Source organism: Ascidia mentula, chromosome 9 (genome assembly GCF_947561715.1).
Source record: "Ascidia mentula chromosome 9, kaAscMent1.1, whole genome shotgun sequence".
Lineage (NCBI taxonomy): Eukaryota > Metazoa > Chordata > Ascidiacea > Phlebobranchia > Ascidiidae > Ascidia > Ascidia mentula.
This window is the reverse complement of record NC_138574.1, coordinates 9,955,797-9,982,815: the sequence shown is the minus strand read 5'-3', so window position 1 is coordinate 9,982,815 and position 27,019 is coordinate 9,955,797. Positions and strand designations below refer to the sequence as shown.

The 27,019-nt window shown below is 40.5% G+C and overlaps 1 protein-coding gene across 1 annotated transcript; it reads left to right on the top strand.

The window, feature by feature from the left end:
- Nucleotides 1-1,070: 1,070 nt before the first annotated feature.
- On the top strand, nucleotides 1,071-26,789 carry LOC145913502 (electroneutral sodium bicarbonate exchanger 1-like). Its single transcript, XM_083001188.1, has 28 exons — nucleotides 1,071-1,437; nucleotides 2,503-2,661; nucleotides 5,207-5,279; nucleotides 5,571-5,711; nucleotides 5,833-5,995; nucleotides 11,664-11,824; nucleotides 12,091-12,279; nucleotides 12,559-12,680; nucleotides 13,061-13,184; nucleotides 15,213-15,331; nucleotides 15,675-15,824; nucleotides 16,041-16,141; nucleotides 18,230-18,404; nucleotides 18,688-18,821; nucleotides 19,160-19,233; nucleotides 19,511-19,611; nucleotides 20,069-20,139; nucleotides 20,381-20,496; nucleotides 20,669-20,775; nucleotides 21,001-21,153; nucleotides 21,266-21,379; nucleotides 21,776-21,937; nucleotides 22,377-22,689; nucleotides 22,977-23,161; nucleotides 23,397-23,552; nucleotides 24,204-24,289; nucleotides 24,603-24,710; nucleotides 24,985-26,789. The coding sequence occupies exons 1-28, from the start codon at nucleotides 1,105-1,107 to the stop codon at nucleotides 25,058-25,060; spliced, it is 3,966 nt and encodes a 1,321-aa protein (XP_082857314.1). The 5' UTR covers nucleotides 1,071-1,104; the 3' UTR covers nucleotides 25,061-26,789.
- Nucleotides 26,790-27,019: the final 230 nt, after the last annotated feature.

Sequence of the window (27,019 nt, the reverse complement as noted above, 5' to 3'; positions counted from 1 at the left end):
ATAGTTCTTGGACTTTAAAAAGTAAGGTATTTTTTTTTAAATCGTATAATGTATACTTTCGAAGCCGTAATTATTCGCGCCGGCTCCATTACGTGGAACGGCCTCGGTTTGACCTTAGTTAGGTGATTCCCAGAAAGATTGTGATGTCACGCAAGATCTCCTGTTGTGGGCGGGGACCACAAATGCGTCATACACATCTCACAGACCGTGATTCGTTCGTCGCGGAAAACATTTTTTTTACTTTTTACTGCATTATACTGGTGCTGAAGATTTTTGTAGTTCATAAATACGAATAGTTTTGTTGCGAGAAGGAAAACTCTTTAAATAAATCTCTGTGAAAGTTTATTTTAAATATACTCATCTATGGGATTAAATCCTCAAACTGTATAAACGAGTTAAATAATCAGAAATTTCGAATATGATTGGATTTACAATCTAAGAGACGTTTGTCTTTATGTTACCTTTTTATTTAAAGGAAACGCTAACGACAATAACCTTCATATTTATCGCATACAGCACGTCATAAATCCAAAACAAATTCACTATAAACCTACAACACTATAAAACAAATCCAACTGACAATCCAATATAGTATTAATTGATTGAGTGCAAGGCACAAAAGATCGATTTTTTTGCGGTGAAATCCACAGCATTTGTTTGACACGGTGCACGTGGCACCCTGGTTTTGCGTTGAGTCATCGAAGCTGTCTTATCAAAGCGCTATAAAACGCCGCAGGTAAAGAACTCTCGCACCTCACTGCCTTTACAGTCCTCTTATTATCGCCGGTTGTAAAAGCGACCCTTCGAATGTGGCGCATCTTTGAAAACACTAGGAAATAGACTGTAACTACGATGTTGTTGTTGCTGTTGTTATTGTACGTACGAGCGCTATGATACGTCGCGTGTGCCCGTTTGTGTGTATGGTAATAGTGTTTGTTTATGATAAACTAGCTTTGAAGGATCACAGTAGGAAATAGAGCACTGTTGCATATGTTCATTTCAGTGCGTCCAGTCCTTCTAAATTTTACTGCAAATTAGTTTTTCCGTTAAAGGAAGAGGTTTAATTGGGAGCGGACTGGTTGCACGACGTCGCGGAGACCGGGAATGATGGATGGAAACGCAAACGCCAGCAACGGCGGCTTGGTCGTCGAAAATGAGAAAACTATTACCTGCCCCAGCCCGAAATTAATGCACTTCAGCAAGGAGAAGTTACAGAGCGCAAAGTCACCTTTCCTTGGATTACGTAAGCTTTTTCAGCCAAATGGGAGCAATAGATATCAGTTCGACCCGGAAGTGACGTTGATGAAAGACGACGAAGTGTCCAAGTCCGATCGTAATCAACCTTACAGCACTTGCTCCTTTATCAATATTTCCTATGAGCCCGAGGAAAACGCGTCTCAGTTGGAAAACGAACAGGATATAGCAATATTGCGAAAGGTAGGAACTTTTTTATTCGAACGTTCTCCATATGGTAGATGTCTTATTCTCCAGAGACAAACTTTTGTATAATACTCCAAACTTTTACGATACAAAAACAAGCACTGTGAAAGCTTAATTATGTGTAATTCGTAAAATGAAACTGAATGTGTAGCAGAAACAGGGGTGTATAAAAAACAACGCCGAAACGGAATTTGGGCTTCGACAGAGTAAACACTGAAAACAAGTTTTGAGATTTCTATTGACATGAGTAAAATTGATCCATAATTTTTTTGCATATTCACACCGTAGCGGTGCAGAATGTTCTCAACAAGCCCAGTTAAGTAATTGTATTGCGATACCAAGTTCCATTCAAATTATTGTAGTATGCTGATGCATCAACTAAGCTTATATCTCGGTAAAGGGGGTATTCCTGTTTACCGGGTACTTCTGCAAGATTGAAGGGTTGATTAAAACGGTCCTCCATGATCAATAAGGCGCCAAATGTCAATTTTACCGTTGTTGATGGTTTGTTGGTCTGTCTCATCATGTTTATTCATAGAGGCGCGTAGCTGCCAACCAGCTGAGAATTATTGACTTTCGGTGCAGGAATTTGTGCCGCAGCAGTGCATGTAAAAACAGGCAGGAGATTTTGGGCAGAGTTATGACGAAATAGTCGCATATATCAGTGTTTTTGAACACTGGATGCATAGATACCTAACTTTGGCTCACGCTGTTGCTTAAACGTAGGGAGATGCATTTTTTTAAACTTATTTTTTTAAAGGAGGTGCATTTTTTTAAAAACTTTTTGAAAGGCTTTAATTTCATTAAGTCTCCATTGGTGCCACTGTATTTGACACACCAAGAGAAACGGCGTTGATGAGAGTATGGCTGGCGCCACAGTACGCACTAATCGATTATTTGCCTTCCCAAAGTTTCGTTTGATATCAACTTGTATATGTGGGTGCTATTACCGTCGGCCAATGTTTGTACGATACCTGGCATATAAGGTTCGTTGCTGGGGTGCGCGTATCGCATTCTCAACAAGCTAAGCCAGCCGGTTTTAAACTTGTATCTGATTGTTAGCAAGTTGAAGAGCTCGTGGAAAGAAGCCGAGGCGATCCAAAGCTAAACCGAGAGATTGAGGAAAGACGTTCCAACATCGAGAAACTGATAGCCGCCAACCCCGGCATGTCGCTTTCAAGAGCATGGAGGAGTCTTCTGCAAGACTACACGCTTGCGTTGGTGAGTATCCTTAGCTAGCAGCGTCTCACTTTTCTCAACAGATTGTCTGTATATTTATGTTAGACATCAGAAGACCAATTTTATTTACATCTTATTCGAACTTGTCGTGTGTTGCTTTGTTGTAACTATAGTATACGACTATAACGCCACTTGCCAATATTTAAGGAATGGCGCTACTTGAGTCGCTGAATTCATTGCATAATGGAAACCCTCCTCTGGGTAATCCTTGACAAAATTTACTCACGAAACCGATAAACTACTTCCAAATCATTAAAATTAGGCTAGTTACAAATATGAAGCGCAACTATAACATTTTCGACAGAAGCTTTCATCATGGCGGCAACCACGTATTATTTACCAACCAACAATTATTTAGAAAACGTAATGATGGCATGAAAAAAAATTACTAGTTGCAAAAGAATTTTGTGGTATTGTCCGCCAGATGGCACTGTGATGTTAAGCTAAAAAAGGAGCTCAGCTTTTAAAATTGTGATTTTTACCTCAAACCAAATAATTACACTTCGGAGGCAGCTTTTTTCCATTTTCGGAATTGTTCGTAAAATATTTTGCACTGGAATCCTGATGTTGCACAACAAAATTTCACTAGTGTGGTGAGGTCAAGAAAGCGTTTGTTGTAAGTTTAGCTACAAAAACTTTCATAGTTTAGGCTTTTTTTGGTTAGAGTAAGAGGGTATGATCGGTTCACATACATTTCTGCATGTAATTTACATTACGTTAACTCAGAAGTTGTGGCGTCGCTACGCACTGGAAAGTCGTTTGATGTTGTTTGGACGTTGCAAATGTAATTCCGTAACATTCGCATAGCATAGGCCTACCTTGATTGTAAAGAATATTTTGGAATCCGTTTGTTGTACATTGTGCTGGTTCAAGGCTAACAGTTTAGCTAATGTAGTGGACAAAGAAATACACCATCTAATCCACTTAGTTTAACGAGCACTATATTTCCAGTGAACGTTTCTCTCGGGTTTTGGAAATTCGTGCAAACCATCACTGAAACGAAAGACGTCGCTTTCCGATTTGCGATGTTAATCCAAAATTGATATCAAGCTTAATTTGCGCAGATTATACCGTGACTCACGCACGCAGCATTTCCTTAGCACATGATTTTTAATGTTATCTGTACATTTAAAGGTTAACATCATCTGTGCATTTATAAACCAGAAAACACTCATAAGGAAATGACGTTTAAAACGCACAAAGCGACCCAAAATACGTCAAAACATCCTATCTAGCGATCATATTCCAAGAGAACGGTAAATAAAATCGGGTCTATCCTTGCTTCAGTGGTTTCGAATTATAACAAAGGAAAAACGCGCGACTGCTCACGCGTGGCATCAGCTGCTTTTTTAAGGACGCGAGCCTTGTAGGTCTGCTGTCAGCGTGCTATCACGGCAATACGAGTCAGCTACGACGACCAACGTGGTTGCAATTCGCGATAAGCCATAACGCGACAGCAGCGTTTTAGATAAGGAATGCATTTTGGCCTTGCTTAAACGGGAAGCTTACACATATTTCTGTCGTTTTGGGTAAAACGTAGTTCAGTGATTTTAGGTTTCTTCATAACTGCATTATTGAATTGCTTGTGGTAATCTCGTAGAGATAATTAGCATTTATCTGAACGTTTCGTTGTCGTGGTTAATACTCGCTGAACTGATGGTTTTCGATTGTTAGTTTTATTGTATTCATGGATCACCAGAGAAGAAATTTAGTTGGTCCCTTTTCTTCCAGCTTTCCCAAAGTGCTAATTAGTTGTTACCTAACTGTACAACTGATACTTGAAAAGTCTTTTTTAGCCATAATACCTTTGCTTGTATGTTAGATGTTGGCCTAAAGAGCTTTAAACAAATTAAAAAATGTTTTCTCTTGGAAATGATGATGAACCACTTGGATCATTCCATAATGTAAGTTTTCTGCAAGTCATAACTTATCTGCCATTTGCCAATGGAACATGTTTTTTGTACATACCTATACCTGGGTTGTGATGTATTTAGTAAGTGATATAAAAATCTTAATGTTAAACATCACTTTTCTTGTTTTTAACTTATGAATTGCTGTTTTAACATGTAGTGTGGGCCCTCTTTGCCTTGGCTTGACCTAAGTGATAAGTAAACATGTCTGTACATGTAAAACATTGTGTTTAAACTATTCAACTTATCGTCAGTGCTATCTATTGGTTGTTGGAATGAATATGATTTTATGACATAAAGTGAGGTCAGATTTTTTGCATTTTGGTCACAAATGTTGATCAGAACTGTGGTCATTACAATGTTGACATAGGGCTTAGTTAACACTGGTGTGTCGAAATGAGTGTTTACTTGTTTTGTCAATACAGGGGTCAAAAGTTTGTGGTATGCAAATTCCCACTCGTACATTAATGCACTTTTCCCTAATGTATAATGGTTTTGGACAAGGTATTACATTTCCATTCACAATGCAAGTTGTTCGTCATTTTTTTAGTCAGTAAATTGTTTGTTAACTGTCAATTATGGCAGGCAAAACCTTGATGGTACTTTTACTGTTTTAGACAATGGATGCTGAAAATCAGCCGATATTGGATCATGGAAAAGCATCTCAAGCTCATCTCGATGCTTCAAATGGTAAGTGTCTTAATGGTTCCAGGTTTATAATTGGGTGCATTAGTAGGATATGCAAACTCGCGGACAAAAGTAAGTCTTAATGTGACTTACAGCAAACTATTTCATGGCCCCTGCTATATGAACATGGTAAAATTCAGTAACCATTTGGCACAGTTACCAAATAGCAGCTGGTTAAATAATTAATTAGCTTGTCAGTAAATAAATGTAAACAAAAGTGTTGTCCCAGACACAACTGTTTGCACAATTGTGTTTACAAGCAAACAAAGTTAAAAATTGTATTTTTGTGTTTAGCTAATCACAGAAATGTGTATGTTGGCTTGCATCTTGCATCCAGCCACAAGCACCACAAACACCATAAACACGGCAAACATAAGTCTCGAAGCAGTAGCAAGAGTGGCAAAAAGTCTGTAAAACAGGAAGAAGAGGAATTAAGTATGAACATATTCTCTCTCTACTTATAAGCGATTGAATGCATTTGTTCCTTGCAGTTTATAAAGTAGCATAAAAGCTGTTGCTGATATCTTAGACATTAGAAATATTTCTACTTTTATAGTCCTACCACCAAAGCAACAAGTACAGTTTATTTTGGGTTCGGAGCATCAAAATGGAACAGATGGGAATGGTTTATGTGATGGTGGAACACCCTGTGTGTTTACGGAGATGGAAGAGCTGAAAGTGGAAGATGATGGAGAAACAATTTGGAAAGAAACTGGCAGGTAAACAATCATACAGCATTGGTCCCTTTATTTCTTGACATATATTTTCAATAAAACATCACCTTCAAAAGCTGATAAAACTACTCCAAATGGTAAAGGTATAAAAAAAACTTTTGCCTGCATTGTATTGTAATTACATGAAATTATTAGGTCCGCTACTATTGGGGTTATCTCTGGTTTAAATACAGGATTTTCGGGTAATAAGCGCATTGGTGACCTAGTAATGAGCAGGGGATCCTGTAACATGTAACCTGGCTTAATTAACTTGAATCATAAAACACGACCTATCCGATGAGTTGGTAGAGATTAAACCAACATAATCCCTTCCTTTCTTGTCGTTGACTTTTGCACGCCTTGTGTGCACCTAATCATCACTCGCTTCCAAGTTAATTCGACCCAGGGGAGTTTGAGAATGCTTCATGGCCTTTTGTAGCTTAGCTTCTTAAGGTTTTGCACCAAATGCCTGCGTTCGGATTACAATGTTACAGCTTACCTAAGTGTTGCGATTTACGAACTGTTGTGGTTTCAAAATACCAGCGCCGACATATACCCACGGGGTAACTCCATCCTCCTTCCAAACCATACTTCGACTTCTTGTTGTGTTTTTTTTTGCCAACTTTTGCCAGAACAACTTTTCCGTGGCGTAAGTTTCGGAAAACACACGAGCATCAGGAACGTTTGCTTAGGTTGCACGGTAGCTGAAAACCGCACAGTTCCACGAATTCATGTAATCTAGTTTAACCATGCCGTTGGCAAACAAGCCTATTACCAAGCAAACAGGTTCCATAACTGCATACCGCAAAATCAATAACTCCCATAACCCATTGTGCCTACAAGTTTGCACATCGTATTACAGTGACCACATGATAGAGTCCATGATTAGTTTTGGAATAGCAGTCATAAATTTCACGAAACCAATTCCTTTTTATTGCTTTCGAGTGTGTAACTGTGAAAATCGCAGTATGAGATGGTGTACTGCTTATAAATCAGCACGTTTTTCAAGTTTAAGTTTTGGAACTTTCAAAGTCATCGACGCCAAGTTTACGTAAATAGCTGTCTTGATACGTGGCGCCAATCAGAGCGCATCCAACACTTCTGCCTTTTCATGGTGACGCGAAAGTTTTTGGGGCAATTGCCAAAGCCACCTTTGTTCCTGTTGTGTTTTTAGGCGTTTTAAATATTTGCAGATGTTCAAGCCTCTTTACCAGTACCGTGATTTCGTGTAGTTTGCGTAACCATCAATATATTTGGGAATATTCTGTATCACACAGTCGCAGACGGAGTTGTAATTCATCAGAAATTAAATGTAAGCGTCACTATGCGATTACTCATCAAAACACTCGAAATAGTTTTCTTAAATTTTCTTTTCCTACTACTTTGTATAAAAAGCAACAAAAAAACCCAACCATCAAATTCACTGCACGACGCAGTGTATGACGTTTCGAAGCACGTACGCAAGTTATTGGCTATCAATCAATCAAACAAACATTAATTATACATATTATACAAGTGCCTATTTCGACAGTTATTACTTGCGCAACCTGTCTGTGGACATAAATATACAGCCAACAACCTTCAGTGTTTGGTGTTGGAAAAGCTCTTATGCGGCAATTTTTATTGGTACATTCGCGGCGTTAAACTGCAAGTACTCTGCGTTATAACCTTCACGTTTAACATGTGCATTAGTGGCCATAAGGCACTTAACACAACCGCAAAAACTAACAGGGTTGAAGTGCTGCGCAGTGTGGCGTCGCGTGAAACAGGGCCCTGCAGTGGATCCGCTGCATCCCCCTTTTGACGGTTTTGAGTTGAAGTGCCCAGGCCAGCATCCACATCACGTATGTTCCCTGACGAGACAACACAAGTGCGTTTGCCAAGCGAGGGACGACGACGACAACGTCACAATTGTTGTCGCAGCCGATAAGGCCTCGTTTTTTGAGATTCTTTATCTTGTTGACACTACACCGCGTGTGTATCTTGCCATTACTTCCCTCCTCACGCGTTTGCTTATTTTTTCGGGCGTTACTAATTCCGGCCAAATTCAGCGTCGAAATCACGTTCATCAGGCTTGGACAGACCACCATTTTTCGGAATACGTTGCTTTGTATTGGATTGCGTATACTTTAAATATGCGTGCCCGTCATCATCCCCAAAAACGTGTTTTAAGGTAATATAGGAAACGGATACTTCGGTTATTTCGTCCGCATCCTGTTCACGTATAAACCACGCATGTAGATTACGTCACTTGTTCCACTAAAACGTCCCAAACAAGCCGCTATTGAAATTTGGTACAGAACACCCAAACCCTTACCCCCTCCATTAGCTATATTAGCCACTGATTGGGGTTTACATTTTGACGTAACAGGGCCGGCGGAAATCGGTAGACTGAGTAATGCTTTGCAGAGGATTTGGCGGCCCAATTAGTTAAATCGCCGTTTTCCTTTCGTCCCTGTCTGACTTATTGGCCAATTGAGTATTAGGGACGTTTATAAATAGCAGGTATACGGTTACAGGGTGATCCATGCCTGACAAAGGCCGCATTCCTTGTATTCAACTAAGTTATCTTGGCCTTATTCATCAAACTGAATGAACGTCCTTTGGGCAGTCTCTACGTTTAGGTGTATGTGGGCAGTTTTTTTTCACGAATACAACCTTTGCCAGTGTGGCAGCTGCGATGCACTAATTAACAGATATAATATATGGAGTTAAAATGACAAGAACGCAACTACACTGCATATCGATCCTTTGTCCATAAATAATAGATCGTTTTTTCCACCGCCGGGCTGTACGAATGTGCGTACCCCCGAGCAGACAAACAGAATTAACACCGAACAAATTCTTCCGCTGTGTATTGGCATTTGATCATTGTCACGATTAGAATTACTCCGCTCTTGACCCCACATTTTAATTATATATATTAAGTTAAAGAACACGATACCGCTTACAGTATAGGTCTGCAAAAAAGCTACCTTGTTCATACGAACTTGCGACAGTGTGGGCATCGAACCGACCGACTGACAATATCCCTTTTTTGTGTGTGTGCTGCAAACACATGGCCACTGTTTTGACCTACAAGGTCTCATTAGTGCAGCTTGGCGTACCTTATAAGTCGAAACAGTGCCCAACACTATGCTTGTATATTTCCAATTTTATTTGTTTGTCCGAATTAATTGCTTACACACGATTGACAGGCACTAAAAAGTACAAAATGAAGACAGCGGGGGTATTTACACGACGGGAGCCGCTCCCAGACCAGCAGTTTCGGATTACTCTCAAATAAAATGAAACCGAATTGCAATTAAATGCTAAAAAGATCTCGCAATATCACGAAGAACTAAGTACTGGCACAGCATGACGCGACAAAGTTTTTAATAACGCGCCCGCTTTCGTCTTTTATCATCACATAATAAACGCCCGCGCCCATATCCTGTTTATTCTTGTCACAGCGACTTAAAAAATCGAAGCGGGTAATTTTCAGCGGCAATGACATCAAACGGGTGCGAGTAGCAGCCGGACGCGAGGACAATGTAATCTGTAAATTGCCATTGGGTAGAGGGAGGAGTCCATTGTTAATAGCACAAATGAAAAGGCCCCAAACAACAGTGGTTGTGGCCTTGTGTACGCGATTCAAGCGATGGTGTTTAAATCCCCGCATCGTTGTACTGTACCCCGAGGCCTTGTGTAGGATTGCATAAGGCTGAATGCGGCCAGTTTTCGGTATGTGTCGATCAACATGTGCCCACCAGCGTGACTTGGCACACTTTTTCTTTATGACGTGTATCAATACGAGATGTGATCGCAAATACCACCTGAGTGCGACGAAAAAGTCCAGGTAGTCGACTTGTAAACAGCGACTATTTACCAGGCATTGCAGCGTGGGAATTTGTTATTGCGGAAGGTTGTTCAAAGGCATCTCCGCTGCTATGCTGGTTGTTTTGAAGTTGTCGACCCTGCTTTTCTCATGATCCAATTTGGCGTTTTTTCGCCAAGTCGTCGTGTTGTCTCCTCCATTTGTGGTTGTGTTGAACTTTTCACAAAACCACGGAATTTTATAAGGTTGTTATAAACCATGATGGAAGCCTTATAAATACTTAAGGAAATGACAATTCGCCAACATCCATTATTAGCGCAGCATTAGCCAACACACGAAACGATTTTAACCTTTAACTGGACCACGTTTACGAAAAGGCTTTACCGGAAAGGATACAGACGCCCAGAGAGAAAATGTTGCTATTTTATAGGGCCCTAATGGTAGTAGTTCTGACAATCTTTGTGACGCATTGTGGCACGTATATGAAAGCCTACTGGGTTTGAGTGGTGTTTCGTAGTGCAAGAGCGTTCTTGTTGTTGCAATTGATTTTGTTTTCGCATGGTGGGCATTGTTTCAAAATAGATATGTTTATAGTTGAGAAAAGGACTGAAAGGGTTTTTTAGTCGAATTATCTATATTTGATGAAATACAACAGTGCAGGTGTTCACATTTGGCTGTTTCGGGCGGGATTCGGTCCTTTCCTCTTGAAAACTATTACTGACTGAACACTTGCAACTTCCACAAGATTTAAATTCCATCGTGAATGTTTCACCATGTTATCCGGTTGGAAGCTAACTGCAATCGTGGACTTATCCACTCTGCCATTATCAATTTAACTGAGCTCGAAATGGCCGAAGTGACACAAAAAAATTAATTGGGAGTCTCGTTCTGTTCCAAAATGTGCAATAAGACTTTTTCCCAGAGAACGTTTTTATTATGCTGTGATCACATTCCGTGGAAATGTTTGCGAGTCTGGGTATGGAAGGCGGCGAAATTCCCGAAGGCCAAAAGAGCCGCCGGTGACATTCGCCTTTTGACGAGCAATAAATCACGCCCGATTCCGCGAGATGCGCTGACAACTAGACGGTCGAGATCAGGGGGTTCCCCGCCATGGCTTCCGGCAAACACGAAGGAGTAAATATTTGGTGGCGGCCAATGCGTCATCGCCCCGCGGGCATTGCGATACATACGGGGCTTACTGGAATTTGCAGAGTTTGAAATTAACCTGACGCTCGCAGTCGCACATTCGGGCACTCTCTCACTCTCTACCTGCGGGCTTTGAAGTGCTATTCTGTCGAAAGTCCACAAAATGCGTTCGCAACAAGTTGCTGACGTGATCGATAAAGCAAATGTGTGTTTTGTAAATATCCATCATTGGAACATTGACACAGGCTGCGTTTTGAACTCGACGTTTTTATGGGACAGTGGTGAATTGTGTCAACACACAAGTACGTTGCAAGGGCGTCAACATCGAAAGCAGGAAGTAAGATGTTGGGTCCGTTCCATTGTTTGGGGTAAAAGGTTTTTAGCTGCATGACATATCACGTTTTTTGATTTGAATATCTACTTAAATTTATGCCAAAGTGTGGCGTAATGTATCTTGGCTTGCACTTTCGATGAAAGAAACTTTGTATTCCATGCCTACGCGAATTAAGATGTCGATTTACGTGCAATGTTCACGTTGCACCTCACACTCACATTCACCACGTTTACCAACTTGGCACACAAAAAAAATGCGTAAAAACTGAGCATTAGGTGTTAGTTATGCATTTGATTGTATGGCATTTAGCGTCACAGGCTAAACCGAGACGCCTGACACCAAACATTTAAACGTGACCGACCGATATATGTGCATAGGTGGATCAAGTTTGAAGAGTGCGTTGAAGAGGGTGGCGATCGATGGAGTAAACCGCACGTCGCCTCTCTCAGTCTGCACAGTCTCTTTGAACTCCGCTCGTGCATCGTTAATGGGGTCGTGCAACTAGACATGGTTGCCACTGAGCTCTCAGAAATCGCAGGTAAGGACTGCTTCCACAATGGGCATCCGTAACATGACAGAAGTTCATCGTTGTGAACTTAACGTAAGGCGCTTTCCCTATGACGTAGGAAATATGTCGACTTACACTCGAAACCCCTCGGGGCCGCTCATATATAATGCTATAAAATGTATAGTAGTGCATTCTGAAATAAGTTTAGGTTTTGAGCATCGTAAACAAGCTATGACGTTTGCAATCCACCACCCTAGTGTGAAACACTGGAGTTTTTACCTCTTTCTGTTCTTCAGATCTTGTCCTGGATCAGTTGGTGCAGAGCGGCCATCTTCCCCATGATGACGAGGTTAGGGAGAGGGTCCGGACGGCCCTGTTGAGTGGCCACGAGCACCAGGGGGAGAAGAAGAAGGGGGTGTCTGGCCCCATCAAGTCCATGGCGGATTTCGCCAAACGAAATTCGGACTCCCATCTCAAGAAACACTGTAAGTTTGTGGCGTAGATTTGACTACACAATAATCCATACCTCGTTATGCTGCATTTTAATATGTTTAGTGCATAAATACCAAGCGTTTGTCGGAGACAAATAAATGTTTCTTCTAAACCTTTTATATTTGTGAGAGGTCATGCTAAGAAATAAGTAAAGTTGTGATTACCGGTTTAGAGCATGAACAAACTCGAAATGATTTATCGTAATTCTGCAAATCGCATCTGTTGTGATCTTGTAACATGTTTTGTACGAAATAATCCAATATCACATGCAGCTTTGGCGCCGTCTTCCACTGCTCCTGGTTCCATTGCACGGAACAAGTCAATCAACACCGTCCCTTCATCCGGGGGATTGGAAACACACAACAGCTTTTACGAGACAGACAAGAAAAGCAAGGTCAGTTGTAGCGATCAACCCTGCGGAACTACAAAATAATTCCTTTGAATAGGAAAGACAAAGCTAATATGCTATTAAACATCTTAAAGAGTAGACGTTTCGAACACTGACTGCATTCATCATCAGTACTATTAATTTAATGAGCTACATGCAGCAGAGCACAAAATTATTCCATTTACGTTACTGGTGTATGTTAATAAGAGTTTGGTCGCAATATCTGCTTCCTTCCTTCTAGGAGCATTTCCATTCGCATTTTTGACTAAACCTACCTTTCCTATACGCCTATATATATTTTTATATATATAATGTTTAACACTTGTCCTTTGCCTTGTACCTCGTCTGTAACAACAGCAAATGCAAAAACTGACCATACTTTGTAGGTTCCCTACTTCATGAAGAAAATACCTCCTGGTGCCGAGGCATCAAACGTTCTCATCGGTGAAGTTAGCTTTCTTGAGCAAAGAATCATTGCGTTTGTGCGACTCCAGGACAGTGTTCTTCTGGGTGGGTGAATGACTACAATATTTGGTTCGCGTTACCATCATTGACCACATTTGTTTTCTGAGCTACCAAACTAATGGAAAGCAGCGAGTTGTATTTTTTTGTAGAGTAGGCAGCGTACAAAATGAAACCAATTGCGTTTAATCAAGTTACTTATTCATCTACCATCTCTTGAATGAAATTTTTGATACAGAGTGAGTGGTTATATCTGTCACAGCTAAAGTTTGCTCCAAATCAACCGTATGTAAAATAATGTAAATTTATTTGATAACCCTGTGTCATTGGCTATCGGGGTCGCGCTATATCCAATGACCAAAACCCTGTAGATAATATTTGTCCGACTAGCATTTAACATTGCGAAGACCCTTCTCGCCGTGATATCGTGTATCACAGAATGACGTCAACAAAGCTATCGACGCATCGCTCAATGAACGAACGAACGTAAGGTCATACCTTAAAAACCCCTAGCTCTTTCTCGTTGATCTCGATATGCGTGCATCTCTTGGACAAGGGTGTGCGTTTAAACAACCGCAGGTTCAGTTATGTCACTTTTGGTTAAACGCAAAGACATTGCCCTGCGATGGGAAAGTTAAATAACGGAGACGGGGTGCACTGTTCGAGTTATGCACGTGTTGTGGAATTGAAACAGACCATACTTAACACCACGGTTGTAAATTGTAACTTTCTGGCTGTTCAAAACCTCAAACGATCGTTAACGAAACAGCCATACAGCTGCAAAACCCGCGCAACCTGCAATCCAGTGCTAAAACGCATGCAATCAAGCACGTTCAACTAACTTGTTGATATAACAGCTGACATATGTAGTCGTTTGGATAACACCTATGCTACTTCCGAAAACCCGTGTAATCACATGCAACATGCGTTGGTAGCCCCGTATTGTAGAGGTCATAGCATAGTTTAAACAAAGGCTGGACACTCCCTAGGGGGTTTATCGCTGGAGCCAAACGCTTAATGCAAAGCGACAGAAAGTGGCCTTAACCGCTTATGCTGTGTGCCGAGACGGTCCCTCAGGGGAAACGCCTAAACCGTTCTCGCGGGCATTCCGGGGTTTCGACCAATTACCGCCGCCAGCACACAAACCATTTCCCAAGCTGTTTGCGGGCCGCGTGGTCCCAATCTCCCGCCTTTGTTTTCACTGCAACCCAATCCTCTGACCTCATCGCCCTCAGTTCTTCAAGGGACGATCAATGGTTTTATTGTGACAACACCAAATCTCCGCCCATCTATGCCGGGGGCTCTACTATGATTTCACCTGCGACTTGTCGATCTATGACCCTTCTCACAACGGTCATATCGGGCGTATTGTTGTTATTACGCGCTACAAGGCCCCCATGCCACATCGGAAGTAACGCAACCCTCATGAATGGGACAATTTTGTTTTTCTTCCGAGTTTCTGCAGCAGCGGTGACTTTGAAAACTCGCTGTAACTCGCATTACAATCTGCTATAGAAGAAAATCTGATAACCAAATTACGTGGCCTATGTTTGTCCAGTTAAAGATAACATAGGGCAATCAGATTGTAAAACGTGGGCACCTTATAAATCCGAGGAATATATTTTGCAGGTGCATTTGAACTGGTGAGACTTCTAGTAAAATGTGTGCATTTTCTTTTGTGGACGTGACTCTCATTTATTGCCACTGTGTCAAGCTATAAAAAAGTGTTTGGTGAAACTACGTCCTTGGCAGAACGATGTGCAAGTTTTTGCAGATCGTTAAAACCTGCTTTATATTCCTGCGAGGTTGTCCGATTGTAGTTAATGATTGTTGTTATTTTTTGCAAAATGCCCAATAAAAACGTCAATCATTGCAGCAGAGCTATAAAATCGTGGAACAAAATAACAAAGCGTATTACGATGCCACCACGAGCATTACAGTCCTCAATAGCTTGCATAAATAACAACTCACGGTTCCAAAGGAAATAGGGAAATACATTATACGTTACATATCGTATAAAACACGGGTATACGGCGATATTGTTGGGTCATAATGTAATTGTTTGTACTTTTGCAGATCGGCTGACCGAGGTTCCAATTCCTACACGGTTTATGTTCATTCTTCTTGGACCAGAGGGAAAACATCGTCAGTACCAAGAGATAGGAAGATCTATCGCAACGCTCATGACCGACGAGGTATGCCAACAACACAAGTGTCACTGATTTACTGCACAGCTTTCTGTTTGCTGGAACAACTTAGCGCTTGACAGCATCTAATTACCCGACCAATTATCTGTTGCAGTTTGACCTCCGTGATTTTTTTGTCCAACGTTTTACTGCTATGAAAACTATTTTTTAATGTTCATGGTTATGCTGCTTTTCCTTAAGCACACAAATACACACATATAAAAAATTAATGAAATTAGTGAGTTTGACCTCATACACAACGTCTTTTTGCTTTATAAACAAATGCATTTACCTCCCTTCACGAATGGTGTGTAACGTAATAAAGCATCAATGAATCTAACCCGTGTTCCAGGTCTTCCACGAGGTGGCGTACAAGGCCAAAACCAGAAGCGACTTATTGGCAGGAATCGACGAGTTTCTGGATCAAGTTACTGTGTTGCCTCCAGGTGCTTGGGACGCAAGCATTAGAATCGAGCCACCGAAAGACCTACCCGGAAATCAGGTACACGTTGGTCGGAAACACTTAAAAGTAACTTGCCAGGCGTGACAAAATTTTGCGGTCAGTTCTGTTTTACCAAAACTACTGCAGCTAAGTATTGTTACCACTAAAGTTAAAGTTTATATGATGGGTTTTGCTCCAGTGTGCAGCAAATTGCAAAACTAATTTTTAAGATGGTTTCGTTATCAGGATGATGTTGAGAGCGATTTTGTGTTGCAGAAAAAAAGATTGGAACCCTCGCATCACCCAAAAGTCGGTAACGGTGATGTTGACGTTCCGCAACACGGAATTGTGGGGGATGAACTCCTCAGAACTGGAAAGTACGGACTTTCTGCTAGTTTTAAACCCTACCAGACTACTCAAATAAGGCCATTGCTGCATTCTGCACCATTGCGGCGTGCTGTGTCAATCTCACAGCATTTACCGATAACCGGCAACGCGAAACGTTTCAGCCAATTGCAGAGCTCTAAACCGTGTCACGTGACCTGCAAAGATGATATCCTAAATCGACGTAGCTCCACAATTCAAACATAAGACTGGAAATTTGACGATATAGCAAATGGGTAAATGCACGACAAAACGCTCGTAAAACAGAATGACCGTTCCAGTACTCAAATAGCGGTGGCACGCAACCGCATAACTTTAGTAGCCTTTCGCGCTAAGTTCGCGTCGTAAATGATCGTATTCGCCGTTAAAGTGTCGGGTTTTGGTATGAACTACGGTGCAAACGTCAGATAGTAAATTATGCAGGCGTAAACAGTGTTGCCAGTGGAGGTGAAACTCTGTCCTTTTCAACTCCATATGCATGCGGCCGAATATTTTTCAAACTTAGAATTGGTTTAAACCATCGAGATAATTCACGAATAACAAAAACAATTACCCTCTGTGGTTTCGGCTAAACTTAAGAATGTGTTTTCCAAAAAAAGAAATTTGTTCGGCAAAACGGAACGTCAAAAAGACTTTTAAATCTACATACTAATATCGCAACAACATTACACTAAAAAAAGCTGCACCAAAAACGTCAAGGCAATTTTTTTTAAAAATTTGCTTCCACCCTGTTACAATTCCAACAAAGCTATAAATACAAGGATGATGCATTTCTTCGCTATATATGTTAATTGTTCTTTAGTCGAAAAACACCTCCCCTGTTAGTACTAAAGATTCCATGTATCGTCCCTATCAACATTGGCGTCGATTTGAGGGTGACTGGGGTGACATATTTTACAAAACGTTAAAAAATCGACGCCTATGCCTATCAATATATAGGATTTTATATGAATAGATTACTTGAATACATCATGTTCTGTATTTCTCTACACTTATCATTGCAATATTTTTCCGTTGCGAGGTTAGAATTAGGTCAATACACTGCATGGGATAGGTCGGCGATTACTCAAGTTGATAAATTTGAGCACTAGCTTTTCCGATTGTTTTTGCGCTCAGCGGGCGTTGCATCACGTCCGCGAGTTCTCTGATTAAACTTCGCCGCTTAATTCAGTGGGTGCTGACTTTTGCTCGTCGGCCGTTATTATAATCCCGCATATAAATGGGGTCATTGTAACGAAGGGTCACTTGTCGGTGGAGATGTTAAATGAAGCAATATATGGCCTTCCTAAGATGGCAGGCCGCATTAAGATAATTACAAATGTGAAGATGTTTAAACGTTAGTTTTCTAATTTTTTTCATTTGTCAGGAAACTGTGATACCACATTCCCAACTTAATTCAAATCGAACACGAAAATGTTGCTTTGTGGTGAAAAACGTAATTTCTGCCATAAAGTGCATGTTTGTGACTTTCCAATGAATTATTGTGAACGGACGTGGCGCTTTGTACACGTTGTTGTAGTTTATTGTAAGCAATTTTCCAGTAAATTGAACCCGGTTAAGAAGCCTATTTTAGCATGCGAGTTGTGGTGCCTATACTTGTTCGGTAAACATACAGACAGATAACAGTATATCTTCGCTTGTCAACCGCACTCGTAAAGCCTGGTCATAAAGCGCGATGTCTTTGTGAGAATGTAAACACGAGTGCTTGGCGGTGGCAGTGGGTGTCTGTAGACACACTCGCAATTTTCGTCATATTCTGCGCAGTCATATTCTGCACAGTCATATTCTGCGCAGTCATATTCTGCGCAGTCATATTCTGCGCAGTCATATTCTGCGCAGAATTCACGTGTAGAATGTGAATCGCAGTGTATGGATAGGTTACCAAGGACTTCACTTAGCGTAAGAATTTTCGATTGCCAATAGTGACGTTACAATAAACTTTAATCACGTGCCGTATCCGGCATATTTTTTCAACCCAGAGTTCTTACCAATTCTTTAGTATTCCGCCATTCGTTTATTAATGGCTGCATATGCAAGAATAACTACAAAAGCAAAGCAAATAACTTCCTGTTTCGATCAAGATTTTTTGGCGGGTTCATTGGCGACATCAAGCGGAAGGCGAAGTGGTACAAGTCCGACTTCACCGACTGCTTCAGCATCCAGTGTCTCGCCTCATTTATCTTCCTCTATTTTGCTGTACTCACCCCAATCGTAACTTTCGGTGGGTTACTGGGCGACGCCACACACAACTACATTGTAAGCCCACACATGTGTTTTGCTCGTTAGAATTGAAATGTTGTTGTTGCAGTTTAAAAATGTGGCTATTGCAACGTCTTTTAAAACACATAGAACTGACCCTGGTTGGAAATCAGAAAAATTTACTTATCACATTGGATATTTTCATTATCATTCAATCAAAACGTCCATTTATTGCATTCCATAATATGCTTGCTTTTGGTTCACTGTAATTTTCACACACAACTGAACACACAAGCCATATCGTTTATGCCTTGTCTCACCTTTAACCCTTGTTTTAAAGGGAACGATGGAATCAATATTCGGAGGAGCGATGTCAGGTTGCATGTTCCATTTATTTTCCGGTCAACCTTTAACCATTATTGGAAGCACTGGACCCATACTCGTCTTTGAGAAGATTATGTTCGAGATATGCACGTAAGAGAGTTTGAAATGCTCGCTTTCATCTTGTAACCATTAAGATAGGGTAGCCAACTAGTGCATGCAATTAGGTGCAAGTATCGTCTGGCTCCCATTCGGGGTTGTCGGTTCGATTCTCGACGATTTGAGAAACAGAGACGTGCTTTACATAATTTTTATTGCTTGTAATATTTTGTTGTGTGAAAAATAGTTGCTCAAAAATCGAGCAGCGGAGGAATTACTCATTCTAACGTCAAGACATCAACTCGAGGAGTTAGTTTGCGATTCTAATTTATAATAGCTACATTGAAATGCAGTGAAATATTCAGCAACCTTTATGAAACGTTTTTTTCAAGGTCGGTTGGAATTGATTACATCACGTTTCGATTTTGGGTCGGTGTATGGACGGGTGCCCTGTGCATATTGCTTGGTAAGTTTTTGTTTCATTTGCACTGTAAAGCATATCCCGGTATCAGCTCATCAGTGCGTGTTATGTTTTATAGACTAAACCGAAAGCTCAGCGTGTTGTCAAACAAACGCCTTATTCAAAATAGTTTGCGCGTTTTTTGGTTAAACTCACATAAAAAGTAAGGACTCATGAATAAAAAACAAAGCCTAAAAATTAAAATCAACATCAGGGGACCTTGAATTTAAACAAATGTTCGCAACAGAGGAAGTAGTTTCAATAACAACTTGTTTCCCTCTAGTGGCAACTGATGCGAGCAGTTTAGTGTCGTACATTACTCGTTACACCGAAGAATCATTCTCGGCGCTGATCTCCTTTATTTTCATCTACGAAGCTTTCAAGGTGAACTTTGCGACACTTGAGCAATACCACAACACGTGGTTTCTACAAATATATTATTTACCGCAAAGTTGCGTCATTTTGGATCAGTATGGTTCTTAACCTTTTTTTATCTCATTTTAAACTTTCAGTTTAAACAGAATCCTTATTTCCCACCAGTATTTTAATTTTTTAGCTAAGAATTTAATTATTTCATTTTCGCTATGTCTGTTATACTTTTTAACTTTTTCGACCGCATGACATTATACCACTTGTCAACAAGTGTACGACACACAGTAAATACATAACATAGTGTTTATTTTCCAACTACTTTTGTATATTTCGGTGCCGACTAATTACCTACACTAGTGGGAAATTTTCCACCGGTTTAGAACCACTATAGATCATACTGTAAGCGTCTGCCATATTTTTCGGCACATTTGTCAACCGTTTTTTAACAATTCATTCCCTCGGTCTCCAGAAATTGATTCACGAAGGCGACAAAATAAAAATCTGGTACGGCTGGGATCCGAATCAAATCACTTTATACGGGTAAGTAGGAACTTTCCCAGTTTCCTGTGAAGAAATCAGTGCATCGTCGGCATCATAAACTTCAGCTCTCTGTGTAACTTATTGCAAAAAGTGCCATTTTTGAACTATTTCAATTGCTCTAAAGAAAAACATGCACCGAAGCGATGCAGTTACAGTGATATTGTAATGTATTCACTCAAATGATAACTGAAGTCGCTGAGTAAAGACTTTCCCCTACTTATTGTTTGCTGTTGATCTGCAGATGCGATTGCATGCCGCCCAACGTATCATCGTACAACATTACCAACATCACGTATGCCGACATGGCGCAGAAATCACGTGAGGCTGTGACGCAATCACATGAGGTGCATTATGAAGGTAAGATAATTGCGACGATATGTTTTGAAGCTAAACTAAATAATGTGGCGTATTTTCTTAAATTATAAAGTAAATAAATAAACATATTATATATATAAATGTATGATATACCAATGGATCCTCCATTGTAAAAACACATTGTTATTTCAACATTTTTATTTTGTGATGCAAGGAATTTTGTACCGAACTGACAATGAATCGTACACGTGTGCTTACAACGGGATGCTACACAACTACACCAACACCGACTCCGTCGACTGGTTCAACGTCACTAAACAGGTTTGCTGAGATTGCTTATTTTGAACAAACTATGGCATGTATTGTTTAAATGCATTTTGCTATTACATCACAAATTTGTTTGATTTTAAGAACTTTTCGTTCTGCATAACATTGTATTCACCAGTTTAAAAGTCGAAAGTCAACCCGAACTTGCAGTTCTATTTAATGTAGCTGCAACATAAATCGTTGCTTGGCGTTGAACTTCGTGTTTTGTTTACTGTCTAGCAATGCTTAAGCGACTCGTGCGGAACCTTGGAAGGCGACTCGTGCGAATTCACGCCGGACGCCCTCTTCATGTCCATCATTCTCTTTTTTGGCACCTTCTCCGTCTCAATGTTCCTGAAGGGCCTCAAGACATCGCGGTACTTCCCCACTCGGGTAAGTCCCCTTTCTGGAAACCGAAAATTTGTGACGCAATTGTACACGTGACGTTTTGTTTGCGACGTATTGCCCAGAATGGTGTTGAAACCTTTTCGTGACGTCATAATAGGTGCGTTCGATAATCAGCGACTTCGCAGTGACCATCGCTATCGGCCTCAACGTGCTTTTTGACATCCTGATGAAAACGAACACTTCCAAACTTACTGTCCCAGCAACATTTAGAGTAAGTGCATGCTTGAAAGTAGTTGTTAGTGTTGTTGATCAAAGGTGTGTTGGGAATCCGACCAACTGAATTTGAATTACAGCCATATTTAGAGTGGTGCTTTCCGGATATTGTTACTTGGTATTTTGCTCTTCTTCTCAAGTAATTCGCCCGTTAGTAAGCAATTCATCACAAACACAGATCTCTTGTATCGGCGGTTACGACTTTTTTTCGAAATCGGCCACGTTATGATGTACGGTTATTACAATGTGGGAAAACAAAATAATGACGCATGTGGTGTTGCGTATGGTAATGCGCATTAGTAATTATACTAAAAAATACTGCATTAGATCACACATTGTAAAAAGTGTAATAAAAGAATAATTTCGCACTTTCAATATCGGTTTTAAACAACAGCCAACGAGAGACGATCGCACATGGTTCATCGACCCCTTCGAGAAAAACGAATGGTGGACCATCCCCATGGCAATCGCACCAGCGTTATTGGCAACCATCCTGATTTTCATGGACCAGCAAATCACCGCGGTCATCGTCAACCGGAAGGAAAATAAGCTCAAGGTATTTAAGTACCGAATCAGTGTGACAATAAGTGGCAAAAATTTTAGCATGTGGTGTCAAATGGACGTTGATAGGGTTGCTAAAGGTAATAGGTACGTTTTGAAACGTACCTTTTGATTATAACATTTGATTGAAGGTGGAATGGTAAAAATGTCGTAGAACCAGGTTGAAACGATTGAAAATCTGATGTTTGCAGTAGTCAAGTTGGCATTAAAGTTTTAAATCAAAAAACGCAGGCAACCCAAATATTTTGCTGCTGGCAATCTTTCTCTTAATTGCAATCAAAGTTTGCTAAAGCTGCCTATTTTCTTTGATTCGAAACTATAACGCCAACTTAACCACTGTAACTCCAAACATATAAATTACATGTGCTTACAATACAAATGTGCATTAAACAAAAATATTTCCCAAAACTTTATACCGCGACTTACACGAACAGAAAGGATGCGGCTATCACCTCGATCTTCTCGTGGTCGCCATCATGCTCATAATCTGCTCCATCATGGGTCTACCATGGTTCGTAGCCGCCACTGTGCTCAGTATCACCCACGTCAACTCCCTCAAGATGGAAACGGAGACCTCGGCCCCCGGGGAAGCCCCCAAGTTTCTCGGGGTGCGGGAACAGAGGGTGACTGGTCTTATGATATTCCTCATGATTGGTCTGTCAGTATTTCTGACTCCAATTCTCGCCTACATCCCAATGCCGGTTTTGTACGGAGTTTTCCTCTACATGGGCGTTTCCTCGCTTAGAGGTGAGATGCTTTGCAATGTGGGTAACTTTCATTAGCAAGAAGTAACAGGATGAACAGCTGGACTCCCCAGAAGGGCCTGTTTAATGTAATAATTATTATCTTTATTACTTTCTTCAATGCGTTTCAAAACTTTAGTAATTGTTGGTGCACTGTTTTGAATAGACTGACTCATAAAAAACCTTATCAGCACCTGATGAAGCAAGATTATAAGTTTTTTATACGTCAGTCTGTCCAAAACAGTGCAGCAATTCTTAACTTTTACGTGACCGCTCGCTTGTTCTTTCCAGGCGTCCAATTCTTTGACCGTATCAAGTTGTTCATGATGCCACCAAAGCACCAGCCCGACTTTATATACCTTCGTCACGTTCGCTTGCCTAAGGTATATCTCTTCACTGCTTTCCAGGCCTTGGGTCTCACTATTCTGTGGGTGATTAAGTCAACCTCCCCTGTTTCAATCGTCTTCCCGATGATGGTGAGTAGATTTATGCAAGTATAGATTTGTAGAATTTTCAAATTTTGTATTAAATGTTTCGTAAAAGGTCCTACTATTGCTACTCATTAAAACATAACTGAAAATAAATAAAAATGTATAGAAAACTTCGTTCTAAAACGTACGCTCCTTAAGGTTCATTAAAACTTTTGTAAACGGCGCCAATAACTTTCTGTAATATTGCAAGGTGGTGATTTATTTGTGCTTAATCGTTTAGGTTGCGGCGCTAGTGGGCGTGCGCAAGCTCTTCGATTTCGGTATCTTCACACACCAAGAACTCTTCTGGCTCGATGACATCATGCCAGAATCCACCAAGAAGAAGAAGGAGGACGCAAACAAGAAGAAAGAGGAAGAGGATAAAAGGAACAAGGAGGTGATATTGTGGTTTGGTTTGCGGGCGAGTTCTGGACACCTTAACGTTCTGTCAAAACCGGGATAGCTTTACCATTTCAGGGTTTGAATTAACAGTTCGCAATTCGCATATTGCGAACCGTTTTTGAAGTTGTTGCGACCCGTTTTTGAGATTATTGCGACGCAACATGAAGCAGGTTAAGGCGCCGCATCCTATATCTATTCATTCGTACACGCAACAAACGCTGATGAAAACAACGTTGCTAACGTTTCTTGGCAATGTCAACGACTATTTTCTTTCAATCCTCGTATTTTGTCAAGCCTCTATTGCGCAAGTCAATGAAACGATGGCGATGTATGACGAAACAAATATTAAGTCAACGAGTTTAAAACAGCAGGTTTTAAGCGTAATGCACAATCGCGTACGAAGCAAAATTTAAGTATTGGAATTGAAGTTATAACGTTTTTGCGATACGTTTTTGTTACCGCTAATTCGAAGAAAAATCATTTTCCGAACTTTGTTGTTGTGGATTTATGTTGTACAAAATGTCCTGAGTTGCATAAAAATTTTGATCAATTTTCGCCAAATGGAGTTGATGTTGGATGTAGGGCATGCACACATTAGTGTTTGTTATTTAAGTGTTCAAAAAAACGAGTTTGTGTTGGTGTTTAGATTGCAATGGCCGGAACAGGAACGCTCAACGTTCCATTGAATGACGGCAAAGTGCTCAAGATTCCAGTGTCCGAAATTAAGTACAGGTAAATAGTGTTGTCTGCAGAATTGTGTATATTCTATATTTACACGCAAAATTAAGGTAACTCGTAAATTTTACAGCCGTCCGTCTGTTTAAATTTAGTTGGCCGAATGTGTACTTTATGCTTATTGAAAAATTCCAACTGAGACTAATTTGTATTAACTTATATGGACGTCATCTGTCGATTCGAAATATTGTCAGCTGATTTAATGTAAGCACCAAATTGAAAGCAAAACATATTTCCCCGTAATGCAAGTGGTTTAACTGTTATCTGCACGTTATGTTTGTGTTATGACACTGAAAATTGTATTTTCCAGCCCAGAGGATCCTTCCAGCATCAACATTAGCAAGGAAATGTCACAAACTGCGATATGGAAGACGATCGCTAACAACGAGATTGGAAACGGGTCCGAATTAAAACGAAGGTACGAGTTACTAGTAGACGAAATTAGATGAGTTTTTCGAATGCCAGTATTTCGACCACAGTAAGGTTTCGGCCGTATCCAAATGGGTAGAAACACAGTGAATCCAAAATACACACAAACCTGTGTTTTAACTAATTATTAGGAATTGTTCTCCTGGTACTTAAGTTATGAAAGTATATCTGTGTTTTAACGTAAAATTCTCATAATAGGAAGTTTAACTAAATTTAGTCCTGAAATTCAACGAGTGCAAAACGATTGTGGGTCGTTTTTTCAGATCTGGAAAGACAAGCGGCGAGGCCAAAAGTTCATCTGCGGCATCCGCAGATGTCAACGATGAAACCGGCGTATGAGCGCCCTCATGCGGACGAATTCTCCTTAAGTTATTTAAGCGTTCCTGCACTCTACACGCTTACTTCTCATACCGGCTCCAATGTACTTGACCTGTTGTGTACGCTCATTTTGTTACTACCTGCCCTGGTTGTAGTGAGCATTTTTCTTTTGCGACCGAATATATGAATTGGCTTTTCTTATGTTCGTGTATTTGAAAGTTTCCAAATCATCTATTTTGTCTTCGCGAAACTTGAAAATGGGTAAAGTGTTTATTGTTTTAACGTAATCCTTTCGAAATTTGCCTCCTGTTCATTCCACAAACCTTATGGGACTACTCTCAATATTAGGGGTCTGCCTTAAGAAGAACCATAGCCATAAGCCTAAACACAAAACATGCAAGCCTCCCTCGTGCCAACCAAAACCCAAGCTCTTCTTTTTCATCCACACGACTCGATGATTCAAAGTTCGCCGTAATTCGCTTTCTTTTGCGATGATGTATTTTACATTACTTGTTGTAAGTCATTCCAATAGCGCGCGCAATTCTATCTCATCATCTCAACGCATAATCCTTGCTAAGTTAAAGCCTCAAACGCGCTTAGCCTCGCTGTGTGCTGTGCCGTGAAGGTCCTACAACTGCCTTTCTAAATTCGAGCCTTGACGCGTTTATGCGACGCCGATCCCATTATTTTCTGTTTTGTTACTACTCGACGTATCTATAGATCACATTTCTATGGACTGGTTTGATTTAAGGCACTTTTATCTTCAAATTGCCTTTTCAATGGCACTTACTAATCAAAACTCCATCTCCCAGATACATTTATTCAACGTTTTTCCCATTCGTCCTTGATGTTTTACTATTTTGCAAACATTACTCTTTGCACCACGGTCTGGATTTTTCTTTTACGCCACTCAGATAGGTGGAGAGCGAAACCGCACTTTCAATACTCCTTAGTAGATGATATCTTCCAGATAAATTCCTTATCTATTACTGTTTCTCCGCGTAGTTATTGCTCCATTTTAAATTTATTCGTACTCGCAGCCCTTGTTCTCTCATGCGACCTAAATTCTGAACATCAGATAGCTGTACAGTAGTGAGTAGTGACGTATTACATGACCACACCTGTGCCAATACATGCAATGTCAATACCCTTGCAACAATCTTGAACAACAAAGTAAATGAGTAAAACTGTTCATACTTATGCCCTCCACCCAGCTATTTAACTTGTTGCCTTGCCAAAATCAATGTAGTTGCAAGTGTTGTTTAATTTTGTTCGAATATCTCGCAATTTTTGTGGCTGACCGTTGCGATGATTTGTGCGCAAACTGATTGTACAAAATTGTTGAGTGCCCGTAGTTCCGTTGTTTGAGCGCCTGTGATCTCAAGCATTATATTTTCAAATGTACATACGAACCGTTTTTACCATTTTTTTCTCGTATGCCTTAGAAACGCCAGATTTGAGTTTACTATTACGTTGGTTATAGGTATTGTGATCGTGAACCACCCGCCATATTGATGTAACAGCTTTAACATGCCCGCTTTCAAGCACTGTCCCAACTGTACAGTATAAGACCGACATAAACCCAACTGGCACAAACACGCGCAAATGTTTTGTGGTGTTATATAGCCGCGCGTGTCTCTGTTGATTTATTCCCCCAAACTGTTTCTCCTTTTATTCGCTTTGTGAATTTTGCTTTCTTGCGCTGTAGTGACGTCATGGTACGAAATACACTTGAGGGCGCTAGTGGTGAGACCGGGTGTGTAACACGTTTGGGTGAAGGTTTATGCATTTCCCAAAATAATGGAGTAAACTACCAGAGCCCTATCCCAATTAATACCCTTTGAAACGCTTTTTTAAGTGGTAGCACTTTTTCAATCGAAAACTAAAGGAGTGCAAACTGTTTCTTCGGTCAATTTATCTCATTTGCTACTGGTTTCCTTGTCCGAGCCGGTAATACTGCAAATTGTTTAATTAACTTGA